Source organism: Salmo salar, chromosome ssa11, assembly GCF_905237065.1.
Source record: "Salmo salar chromosome ssa11, Ssal_v3.1, whole genome shotgun sequence".
NCBI classification, from domain to species: Eukaryota; Metazoa; Chordata; class Actinopteri; order Salmoniformes; family Salmonidae; genus Salmo; species Salmo salar.
The window spans coordinates 89,871,179-89,884,045 of NC_059452.1; the positions used below are offsets into that span (position 1 = coordinate 89,871,179).

Here is a 12,867-nt window from a genome sequence, read left to right on the forward strand (position 1 = left end):
AAACAAAAGTGAATTATGTGATGCTTACTGGATTAAGTTAAATTGGCATTCAGACCAACCTCCTTGATTGAACTTCTGTAACCTACATTACAATGGATGGCTCTCATCTGAAGGGAGGCTAAAAGTGTCCAGGAGGACTTTCAGTCAATATACTGCTATAGATCATACACAGGTAATCACATTCCTGCATAGCTGCATTTTGTGTTTGTGTGTGCACGCATGTGAATGTGTGTGTGCACAACAGGGTGGTGGGAGAAGCTATAGGAGGACGAACACATTGTATTGGGTGGAATGGAACAGCGTCAAACATGTTTGATACAGTTCCATTCCAGCAATTACGATGAGCCCGTCCTCCTATTGCTCCTCCCACCAGCCTCCTCTGGTGTGCACGCATGAGTGTGTGTGATGATAATTGTGTGTCAAATGATCATTCAAAATTGTGCTCCTGTTTGTTGTTATTAATATAATGTAGCTACAACATAGCGGTCTGCTTTAGTGTCTTTATTCCATCACATACTTTGGCACTACCTGCCGGACAGTTTAAGATGAGCTATTTTCTCTGCTAGCTCTGAGAATGGACCAATAGCAGGACAGAAAATCATTGCGTAGACATATCTGGGACATTCATTCAATCACTCGGCTTCGGAAAATTTGGAAGCACACCGACCATCTTTTGTGTTTTATTAAATTAAAACGCTGGTAAGCTTCTTGAGAAATTATTAGTGACTAGCTTTTTGAAACGCATGAAGGCTCAATACATTTTTTGAGGAACCTAGCTAAAGTAATTGGCATAACGGATATCAGATACTGGCACAACAGATACTAGCTAGCTAACGTTCGCTAGCTAACGTTAAGATAACTAGTTTGCCCCAATCGTCAGGTTTGAGGCATATAGTTCTGTGTAGCCATATAACTATTAAACATATGTTTATGTTTTGATAATGACAATGAAACGTACACACATATACTCCCATTTATGATTGAATCACAAATAGATGTATATATGTAGTTAGCTCAGTTACACAGCTTCCATTTTATTTTTCCTATCATGCGCCTATTGATGATGACGTGTAGCAAGTTTATAAACTATGTTAGGTAGCCAGATGGAAGCCTATCAGATTTGCGTTTACTCTGTCTTACATTAACTCTCTCGTGTACCCCAGATATGAGGCTTTGTCTGCTGTTTGTGGTCACTCTGGTGTCGCTGGCTCCGGCAGTTCGCGGGGGCGACAAAAAGAAGCTCCAAATTGGTATCAAGAAAAGAGTTGACAACTGCCCCATCAAGTCCCGTAAAGGGGATGTGCTGAACATGCACTACATCGTGAGTAAAAATTGAGATGCTTCTCCATTTAGACACTGAATGAAAAACAACATGTCCTAAAGCAGTATATATTTTCATTTTAGGACAAGATGTACTGTTAAGGAGTGTAGGCTAGCTTTACTTGCCGCCTACTTTGACGTCTAAGAACCCATTATATGTAGGGCTGGCTCTGGCTGCCAAAACAGTAAAAAAACAACAGCCAAATACTTAATTTAAACGTGAATTGATTCTCATTTGCGGCAAGGTTCTAGAAACATAAAGCCCTCTACTTTCATATCACATCAAAATAATTGTACAAATGCAAAATATACACTTACTGTGCAGTGGCGGTCAGTGCTGTTTAAGATCCGATAAAAAAATTAAAATAATCATGAGCATGGCCGCCTTTCTATTACAGCATATTGGATGACTGTCATTCATATTCATTTCACCTAGTTCAATTTAACAGCGATAGGTTTAGGCTACTACTTAATACTCTGATTTTCCATATACCCATCATGAAGTTGCTACAACCTAGCCTACGAATGCAAGTTTACAATGTAGGTACATACAGATCTAGAGAGAAATTTCAGGTGACAGACAAACACATGGACAGACAGTGACACATTCAATACCGCCTTGCACACTGCCTGCATCTAGCTGATATAGGGTGTAATCAAAAGTCCAACAGTTGCAAACGAGAGTTTCGATAGGACAAATTCAGGTATGTTTATCCCAGTTTTGTTTTCCGTTTAAGAAATTGGTGGAATGAATACACCCCTGATCACGCATAAACACAGTTATATTTCATAACAGCCATGTTGTAGTCCTTTACATATCTAAGCACTCTCCTCCTCTCACATTTTACTTTTGCTTGTCGACTTCAATGCACAACACATCAGATGTATGTAACCAGAAGAAAAACCTTTTCAAACCATATCATAACCGCTACACACAGCCTACATCGTTGTTACCATATTAGCTAAAGTAACGTCATAGTCAACATAGCTAATAGAACTAACGTGTTAGTAAACTCGCTACAATCATGCAGTAGTGTACAGTCAGTAAGCAGCGGCAGTCAGTCAGTAAGCAGCGGCTACACCGGCGGCTTACCCTGACTTGGAAGAGTTCCAGTGTTGTGTTGGATAGTCATAGCCAGCTAGCTAACGTAGCATCCCTCTGTTTGAGCAGGGTGTTTGAGTAGGAAAAGCTAGCTAGCTGCAATTGCTAGCAAAGTAAGTGAAACTGAAAGTTTAAAAAAAATGGGCACAGCGACAGATTTCCACTGATGATTCGAACCAGTGACATTTGGTTACTGGCTATCTGTTAAACTATTATCTTGCTCTCTTTTGAAGTCAACTACTCACCACATGTTATGCACTGCAGTTCTAGCTAGCTGTAGCTTATGCTTTTAGTACTAGATTCATTCTCTGATCCTTTGATTGGGTGGACAACGTGTGTTTAGTCAATAACTGTGTTTGCCTGCAGGGAAAGCTGGAGGATGGAACAGAGTTTGACAGCAGCATTCCAAGGAACCAGCCATTCACCTTTACTCTGGGAACTGGACAAGTCATCAAAGGCTGGGACCAGGGCCTGCTCGGGTTGGTGCCTGTTTTTTACTTTCCCCCTGTTGACTACTAGTGTCGTCATGCACTTGTGAGGACTTACATTTGCAGACAGTGTCAAAACTATAGAGTGATGTTCTTTTGGATAAAAGGTGTAACAAAAACATTGATTTCTGACCCCTGCATGCAAGGTTCTTAATCCATCAATCCCACTTTCTCTCTTTAGAATGTGTGAGGGAGAGAAGAGGAAACTGGTCATCCCTTCAGAGCTCGGTGAGTTTGCCCACTGATACTTCACATTTCACCGTCCCAATGACCACTGATACTTCACATTTCACCGTCCCAATGACCACTGATACTTCACATTTCACCGTCCCAATGACCACTGATACTTCACATTTCACCGTCCCAATGACCACTGATACTTCACATTTCACCGTCCCAATGACCACTGATACTTCACATTTCACCGTCCCAATAACCACTGATTCTTCACATTTCACCGTCCCAATGACCACTGATTCTTCACATTTCACCGTCCCAATGACCACTGATACTTCACATTTCACCGTCCCAACGACCACTGATTCTTCACATTTCACCGTCCCAATGACCACTGATTCTTCACATTTCACCGTCCCAATGACCACTGATACTGCACATTTCACCGTCCCAATGACCACTGATTCTTCACATTTCACCGTCCCAATGACCACTGATTCTTCACATTTCACCGTCCCAACGACCACTGATTCTTTACATTTCACCGTCCCAATGACCACTGATTCTTCACATTTCACCGTCCCAATGACCACTGATTCTTTACATTTCACCGTCCCAATGACCACTGATACTTCACATTTCACCGTCCCAATGACCACTGATTCTTCACATTTCACCGTCCCAATGACCACTGATACTTCACATTTCACCGTCCCACAGACCACTGATAGTGCACATTTCACCGTCCCAATGACCACTGATTCTTCACATTTCACCGTCCCAATGACCACTGATTCTTCACATTTCACCGTCCCAATGACCACTGATACTTCACATTTCACCGTCCCAACGACAACTGATACTTCACATTTCACCGTCCCACAGACCACTGAATCTTCACATTTCACCGTCCCAATGACCACTGATTTTTCACATTTCACCGTCCCAATGACCACTGATACTTCACATTTCACCGTCCCACAGACCACTGATACTTCACATTTAACCGTCCCACAGACCACTGATACTGCACATTTCACCGTCCCAACGACCACTGATACTTCACATTTCACCATCCCACAGACCACTGATACTTCACATTTCACCGTCCCAATGACCACTGATACTTCACATTTCACCGTCCCAATGACCACTGATTCTTCACATTTCACCGTCCCAATGACCACTGATTCTTCACATTTCACCGTCCCAACGACCACTGATACTTCACATTTCACCGTCCCAACGACCACTGATACTTCACATTTCACCGTCCCAACGACCACTGATTCTTCACATTTCACCGTCCCAATGACCACTGATACTTCACATTTCACCGTCCCAACGACCACTGATACTTCACATTTCACCGTCCCACAGACCACTGATTCTTCACATTTCACCGTCCCAATGACCACTGATTCTTCACATTTCACCGTCCCAATGACCACTGATTCTTCACATTTCACCGTCCCAATGACCACTGATTCTTCACATTTCACCGTCCCACAGACCACTGATACTGCACATTTCACCGTCCCAATGACCACTGATTTTTCACATTTCACCGTCCCAATGACCACTGATACTTCACATTTCACCGTCCCAATGACCACTGATACTTCACATTTCACTGTCCCAATGACCACTGATACTTCACATTTCACCGTCCCAATGACCACTGATTTTTCACATTTCACCGTCCCAATGACCACTGATACTTCACATTTCACCGTCCCAATGACCACTGATTCTTCACATTTCACCGTCCCAATGACCACTGATTCTTCACATTTCACCGTCCCAATGACCACTGATACTTCACATTTCACCGTCCCAACGACCACTGATACTTCACATTTCACCGTCCCAAAGACCACTGATTCTTCACATTTCACCGTCCCAACGACCACTGATACTTCACATTTCACCGTCCCAACGACCACTGATACTTCACATTTCACCGTCCCAACGACCACTGATACTTCACATTTCACCGTCCCAACGACCACTGATTCTTCACATTTCACCGTCCCAATGACCACTGATTCTTCACATTTCACCGTCCCAACGACCACTGATTCTTCACATTTCACCGTCCCAACGACCACTGATACTTCACATTTCACCGTCCCAACGACCACTGATTCTTCACATTTCACCGTCCCAATGACCACTGATACTTCACATTTCACCGTCCCAATGACCACTGATTCTTCACATTTCACCGTCCCAATGACCACTGATACTTCACATTTCACCGTCCCAATGACCACTGATTCTTCACATTTCACCGTCCCAACGACCACTGATACTTCACATTTCACCGTCCCAATGACCACTGATACTTCACATTTCACCGTCCCAATGACCACTGATACTTCACATTTCACCGTCCCAATGACCACTGATTCTTCACATTTCACCGTCCCAACGACCACTGATTCTTCACATTTCACCGTCCCAACGACCACTGATTCTTTACATTTCACCGTCCCAACGACCACTGATTCTTCACTTTTCACCGTCCCACAGACCACTGATACTGCACATTTCACCGTCCCAATGACCACTGATTCTTCACATTTCACCGTCCCAATGACCACTGATACTTCACATTTCACCGTCCCAATGGCCACTGATACTTCACATTTCACCGTCCCAATGGCCACTGATACTTCACATTTCACCGTCCCAATGGCCACTGATACTTCACATTTCACCGTCCCAAAGACCACTGATACTTCACATTTCACCGTCCCAATGACCACTGATACTTCACATTTCACCGTCCCAACGACCACTGATTCTTCACATTTCACCGTCCCAACGACCACTGATACTTCACATTTCACCGTCCCACAGACCACTGATACTTCACATTTCACCGTCCCACAGACCACTGATACTTCACATTTCACCGTCCCACAGACCACTGATACTTCACATTTCACCGTCCCAACGACCACTGATACTTCACATTTCACCGTCCCAACGACCACTGATTCTTTACATTTCACCGTCCCAACGACCACTGATACTTCACATTTCACCGTCCCAACGACCACTGATACTTCACATTTCACCGTCCCAATGACCACTGATTCTTCACATTTCACCGTCCCAACGACCACTGATTCTTCACATTTCACCGTCCCACAGACCACTGATTCTTCACATTTCACCGTCCCAATGACCACTGATACTTCACATTTCACCGTCCCAATGACCACTGATACTTCACATTTCACCGTCCCAATGACCACTGATACTTCACATTTCACCGTCCCAATGACCACTGAATCTGCACATTTCACCGTCCCAATGACCACTGATTCTTCACATTTCACCGTCCCACAGACCACTGATACTTCACATTTCACCGTCCCAACGACCACTGATACTTCACATTTCACCGTCCCAACGACCACTGATACTTCACATTTCACCGTCCCAACGACCACTGATTCTTTACATTTCACCGTCCCAATGACCACTGATACTTCACATTTCACCGTCCCAACGACCACTGATACTTCACATTTCACCGTCCCAACGACCACTGATTCTTCACATTTCACCGTCCCAATGACCACTGATACTTCACATTTCACCGTCCCAATGACCACTGATACTTCACATTTCACCGTCCCAATGACCACTGATACTTCACATTTCACTGTCCCAATGACCACTGATTCTTCACATTTCACCGTCCCAATGACCACTGATTCTTCACATTTCACCGTCCCACTGACCACTGATACTTCACAGGCTTCACCACATTACTGCTGATTGAATCTAGGTCATTTTTAATTTTATTGCACCCGCTTAGATTTATATAAACCCATCCATTATTACGCAAGATAAAAGTCCTGCCTTGTAGTCCATTTTCCTACACTCCCACTGTTCTGACCTCTCCATTCACATTCCTTCTTTTGTAGGATACGGAGACAGAGGAGCACCTCCTAAGATTCCAGGTATTTCGGATATTTCTCTAGGTCTCCCACTGGCTTGCTCTACAAGTCAGTCTCTGAGGTAACCATGTCTTTATTGTGAAAAGCTTTCCACCATATTAGTTTGTAACTACCCTGTGTCTCCAACAGGTGGTGCTACTCTCATTTTTGAAGTGGAACTACTCGGCATCGAGAGGAGGTCTGACTTATAGTGAACATTAACTTAAAACAAAATAAGCTGCCTGTTAGTGCTGTTTTTAAGTCACTGTGCCGTACCATAACTTCTTCCTTAACTCCTACTTACCCAAGACAACGTACAGGGTGACTGTTTCTCTTTACCATTAGTCGTTGCACTGAAATACTGTATAGTGCTAAAAGCTGTTGAAGATCCTACATAATATAGATACTATTCAACTATAGCTAACATATGTAACTGTGGTACTCCATGGTGAATTTGAACTCCAATGCCTTAAACATTATACATTTTTGTAAGCAAATAATAATTTTTAGTTCCGCATTCAAAGTTGCCCCTTCCATCATTCCAGTGTTATGTTTTTCTGAATGTGAGACCAACTAGCTCTTTGACTTAAATGAATCGTCATTTTTGAGTAATTTACTAGCCTGATAAGTGTAATTTACAGGGTACGTATCATGCTGAGGGAACTAGTCGAACAACACACATGCAACATGGTAGCACAAGATAAGCGATAGTGCACTGTTCAATGGGTTTTTAGGCTCTATTGAATGGAGTGTTTGTAAATGAATTTTAGTTCTGGAATTCCAATTTCACTTCATTGGTATATAAGACTTGACCAATGTTCATGTTTCAGTTTGTTTAAATTGATTAAAGATATTTGGATTTTCAAAGTGACTGCTAGTGTTTTTTTCCTGCAAGATATTTAGCTATAGTACATTACAATAACATCTAAAGTACACGCAAGTCAAAGTAGGTAAAACACGTATTGAATTTTAATAAAAATGTAACAAATTGTTAAACAGCACCATTAAGTATTGCTACATTACGTCACTACAGTTTTGCAATCACATCTTAAACACACACACCACAGATTATGCAGTTGCCTACTGTACCTCCAGCACTCTAAATGAACGCAGTACCCCAGTTCATGATTTGATTCAGTCTTCAACATGATGCAGGTTCTAGGAGATACACTGCGAATCTGGTAGTTAAAAGCCTGCCCAAAATAACATCTCAGTGGGGTCCAAAAGATTAAGGAATTCTAGTAATGAGGTGTACACACGCGGGCGCAGAGAAATGCAGGATCAATTGTCATACTTTTCAAAGACATTGCTTAATCCACAATAGTCAATACAATCATTGCTGTAGTCTTCTAAGGCCGAAGTCCTTTTCGCAGTGCTTACTGTATGGTTAATGACTACGTTTTTGGGGTTTGAGAAACAAGTAGAAAGGCCTTCGCGTTATATAGCTTTTTATCTACTTGGGTCAGGTCTGAGAAACAGACCCACCCTGTCATTCAGGCACCAGGGTGGAGGATATGGAGGGGAAAACAGTTTAACCATATGTTATAGTAGGACTCAAAAGCATTCACTGTAGTGACAGTTCATGTCATGGATTTAAATGGGCCCTAACCCTAATTTGCAAATGTTTTCCTGTGTTTTATAGAGTCAGTCATGCATTACTCCCAAAATGTATATTTAACAATAAATGTGTGCTATGAAAACGCGTAGACTACTGATGTTATTACAGTACCTTGTGTGGCATGCTGGTGTTTGTCTTTCATAACTGTCCACACTTGCTCATGTCAAAGGTATAACAAAGAAAAGCATAATGTTCACTCCCAGTAGTAGTGTGAAATGTTGAAAAGCCCTTCATGCTTCCCTTTCAAAAAAGATATTAGACAGATGATGACAGTGCTCGGCTTGAAATCATTACATAGACTTAACTACCGTTTCCCCAAATAAACCATTCTCGAGTAACACTTTGCTTCTCTATAAATCCTAGTTAAAATGGCATCGTAAAAATGACATGGCTCCAACTATTACCAACCAACGGTAGCTTCTATTTCTAGCTGTTACTATACATACAGTGATGTTGACTAATCAACTAACCAAACAGTTACATTTGTTGGACTGCATAAAGTTGCATCTGTCATGACTCACTATGAGCTGTCATGAGGTTTATGTACTTGTCATGCTTTGCTGGTGACTTATAGCTCAAGTTAAATGTTGTCATGTTCTTCCTCCGTGTCATCAGTTTATCAATGCTGTACTATATTCTGATATATGAACACTCATCACTTACTACTGTATATGTATAACATGATTATAAATCCACAACAAGTTTAAACAAAGACAGAGACATAGTAATCCCTGCTGGTTGATCTTCTTCCCTCTACCAATCCTGCTGATTGAAGGATTCTAGGTGCTGAGGGTTTCTAGCTGGGTGTCCCTGTGTAGAACTGAGTTATAATCGGTTGGGGTTGTTCTGAGGCTATGGAGAAGATTTTTCATTCTTTTTGGGCGGAGTGCTGAGTTTCTGCAGACCTTTAACTTTCTCTAGGAGAGCCGTGACAAAGTCCTGCAGTAAATGAACAATGGAGGGTGATGTGAGACTGAACAACTGTTATCATACATATTACTCATTTATTTGAGACACTCAGTCAAAACAATGGATGGGAAGTTGGTTCCAGACAGTTATTTTCTATTGATCTGTCACTCTAAATGCTGGGTTTAAAGCTTAACAGGAGCAGATAATCTTATTCTAATTTTGAACTTACATCTGTAGGTTTGTAACAGTCAACCAGCAAACCCTGAAAAACAGTAGGAAGTGAAAGAGGAAATGAACTCCATTAGAAGAGCCGAATCCTAACTTCAAATCCACATGGGTAACTGTTGTAAATGCATGTAATGATATGGCAGATTTCCCATCAAATTTTGAGATGAACCTAAAGTAAGAATTCAGCCCTCGATAAAAATGAACAATAATGGATTTGTATTCAATATAGAATAGGGTTTAGCGGTCACCTTGACCCTGGATGCCCGGTCTCCATCAGTGGGCATATCCAACAGCTCATCCACATCAATCTCCAACTCTGGAATCTCCTCCTCCTGAGAGAGGCAAAGGCAGTGAGAGAGACAGTGATGGTGACAGACAAAGACATAGACACAGAAAATATAGGGACAACAGAGAGGGGAGAGTAGAAAAAACTGTAATGAATATATCAGACAGCCTAATGATCAAACAACATATTTTTGCACAACAGTCTCACCTCTGAACATCCTCCATAGGTCCCTAATGCCCCTAGCTTCCTCCCTCTGCTTCTCAACACAACAGGATGGGCTGAACCCCCTATGTGGTGTGTACTGATAACAATACACACAGACTTCCTGATTGCTGTCTACTCAATTGAACATGACTGTTTAGAAGTAGCCATCCCTATAGAAATACATTACAATACAATCTCCTGTTAGTACATTGTATTGCTGTTTACATGCCTATAATCTACAGCCCAAGGACCTAGTCAGGAGGTCAAATAGTAGTTACAAGAGCCCACACTCACATAACATAGGCCAATCAGAAAACACTCAGCATCTCCTCTGACCCTGGCACAACCCTGAGGACCAGAGTTGCCTAAATCAAAACACTAATAAATCACATTCATATCTCCCACTATATGTCACCCTCTGCTCCAGCCAATGTCATTATTAGTCCAATTAGCACTTTACTAGTCCAGTTGGTCTCTCTGAGGACCATTTGACATAAGTAATGGTCAATGTCATTACACTCCAATAATGCGTGAAGTGCCGGTGCTGCATGTTACTTCTCAACCTATAATGTTAACCACGTTGTTCCCAACTTATCTGATGCACAGGTGCTGCTGCAACACTTTTATGTGAATAGTTCATGTGTTGTTGTGTGTCAAAACACCTGATCAATTCAGTGGTCAAGACCAGTGGTTCCCAACTCTGGTTCTCTAGTTCCCCCAACAGTACACATTTTTATTGTAGCCCCCTGACAAGCACACCTGATTAAACTAGTCAACTAATCATCAGGCCCTCAATGAGCTGAATCAGGCATGTTTATCCAGGGCTACAACATACATGTGTACTGTCGGGGTACTGGAGGACTGGAGCCAATGGACTCTAGACATGTCTAAGGGGTGCTGTAAAAATATGTTGTGTACAGGGGTCATTCATGAAGATGATCACCTCATACTTGTTCATGCAGAATACATCACAAACATGTCATGTAGTATGTGCCAACGCATTTCCATGGAGAAGCAGAGAGGGTGGGGTGGGATATCTATCCATAGTCAATGATATTTCTTCCTTTGTTAAAGACAACCAGGCATTGCCATTATGTAACATTTGAAGTGGCCATCACATGCTAATCCAACAGAGTAGGCAGGCGGTACTGTAATTGCTTTGCAGGTGCAGTGGCCATAGTACTCAGTGCCAACCGGCCTATCCTCCTACTTATCAATACATTATGCACACCTTTTATTGAAACAGCACATTCTGTCCCTCGCTACCTGAGCAGACACCTAATTTATTCAATTGTTTAGTACAGTATTACAATTATGTGGCCACGCCCTACATTGTCTCTGTAATTCCCACTCATATTCTTTTTAAATATTATTGTAGCCCCTTGGTTTTAATATTACTGCAATCCTATAGCCTACATCAATCCCAATCAAGTTAGAGATCATTGAAAATAAAAATAAAAAACGAATGGGGAAAATTCTACTGCAAACAAATAATAGATTGTGTCATTGCCTACCTCACAGTCGTATAAATCCGTTAACTGCTCAATTATCCACTCCTCCAAATTGAGTCGCTTCCTCAGCTCTTTTCTATCGTATTTCACGGTTACCCGGCCTTGCTTCTGGACGACTTCTGAATCCTCGGTACCGGGAGGCGTTTGGAAATAAACCCGCGCTTGAGCGGTTGAGTCCTGGCTTGTTAACGTCGCCATTGTCCTATGCCCGTTTAGATAAGACCGGTTCGAAATTAGATGCGGTTATTCGACGTTTATTTCTTATCAGCAGTTTAAATACTGGGTATGCAATACGCTATTGTTCTCTCTGACCGAAGTTGCATTGTATTTTCCAAAATTACTGAGATACTCATTAAAATAATTTAAACTACAATACTCACGCAAATACTTCAAACAGATTAAATTACAATTATCGATTACAAAAGATTACAGGCAGGTAAAAAATAAGTGAGCATTCAGCACATTCACCTCCTTCAACTGTAGGCCTACAGTCCTATACTGGTATAGGCTAAATTGTTGCACAGTCCAAATCCGGTATTAGGCCCTGTCACTTGGTACATTCTAACAACACATCGTTATTTACCAAGTTAAATATAATATGCATTTAATTGTACCTGCACCCGACAAAATTCTTATAGATAAATCACATGGAAATAACTCTTATGTAATGCATCATTGTTGACTCCCAATCGCCATATTTCTATTTTGGACTATCCCATGTACCAAATGTCAATGATTATGAATCATGCACCTTTACTTCAGCTTTTTATGGATAGGCCACGCCATTGTGACCTATATTGCATTCGGAAAGTATTCAGACCCCTTGACTTTTTTCACATTTTGTTACGTTACAGCCTTATTCTAAAATTGATTACATCGTTTTTTTCTTTCATCAATCTACACATAATACACCATAATGACAAAGCAAAAATAGGTTTTTAGAAAGTTTGGCAAATGTATAAAAACAAGAAACCTGAAATATCACATTTACCTAAGTATTCAGACCCTTTACTCAGTACTTTGTTGAAGCACCTTTGGCAGCAATTACAGCCTCAAGTCTTCTTGGGT

General features: G+C 41.6%; 2 protein-coding genes across 2 annotated transcripts; one reads left to right on the plus strand and one right to left on the minus strand.

The window, feature by feature from the left end:
* The first annotated feature begins 423 nt into the window (after nt 1-423).
* On the plus strand, nt 424-7,910 carry LOC106563496 (peptidyl-prolyl cis-trans isomerase FKBP2). Its single transcript, XM_014129146.2, has 6 exons — nt 424-699; nt 1,164-1,321; nt 2,789-2,901; nt 3,092-3,138; nt 7,032-7,067; nt 7,194-7,910. The coding sequence occupies exons 2-6, from the start codon at nt 1,166-1,168 to the stop codon at nt 7,253-7,255; spliced, it is 414 nt and encodes a 137-aa protein (XP_013984621.1). The 5' UTR covers nt 424-699; nt 1,164-1,165; the 3' UTR covers nt 7,256-7,910.
* Nucleotides 7,911-7,990: 80 nt separating this feature from the next.
* On the minus strand, nt 7,991-12,520 carry LOC106563497 (protein phosphatase 1 regulatory subunit 14B). The gene is made up of 4 exons (XM_014129147.2): nt 11,803-12,520; nt 10,047-10,130; nt 9,800-9,832; nt 7,991-9,600 (listed from the first exon to the last, which is right to left on the minus strand). The coding sequence occupies exons 1-4, from the start codon at nt 11,995-11,997 to the stop codon at nt 9,514-9,516; spliced, it is 399 nt and encodes a 132-aa protein (XP_013984622.1). The 5' UTR covers nt 11,998-12,520; the 3' UTR covers nt 7,991-9,513.
* Nucleotides 12,521-12,867: the final 347 nt, after the last annotated feature.

What these genes read in the sequence shown, in the direction of transcription:
- LOC106563497 (XM_014129147.2), bottom strand. Translation starts at nt 11,997, where the DNA reads ATGGCGACGTTAACAAGCCAGGACTCAACCGCTCAAGCGCGGGTTTAT. An exon ending in ACCGGGCATCCAGGGTCAAG is followed by an intron (nt 9,833 to 10,046) that starts GTGACCGCTAAA and finishes ACTGTTTTTCAG; the next exon opens with GGTTTGCTGGTTGACTGTTA. An exon ending in ACTGTTACAAACCTACAGAT is followed by an intron (nt 9,601 to 9,799) that starts GTAAGTTCAAAA and finishes CATTTACTGCAG; the next exon opens with GACTTTGTCACGGCTCTCCT.
- LOC106563496 (XM_014129146.2), top strand. Translation starts at nt 1,166, where the DNA reads ATGAGGCTTTGTCTGCTGTTTGTGGTCACTCTGGTGTCGCTGGCTCCG. An exon ending in GGTCATCCCTTCAGAGCTCG is followed by an intron (nt 3,139 to 7,031) that starts GTGAGTTTGCCC and finishes CTTCTTTTGTAG; the next exon opens with GATACGGAGACAGAGGAGCA. An exon ending in AGCACCTCCTAAGATTCCAG is followed by an intron (nt 7,068 to 7,193) that starts GTATTTCGGATA and finishes TGTCTCCAACAG; the next exon opens with GTGGTGCTACTCTCATTTTT.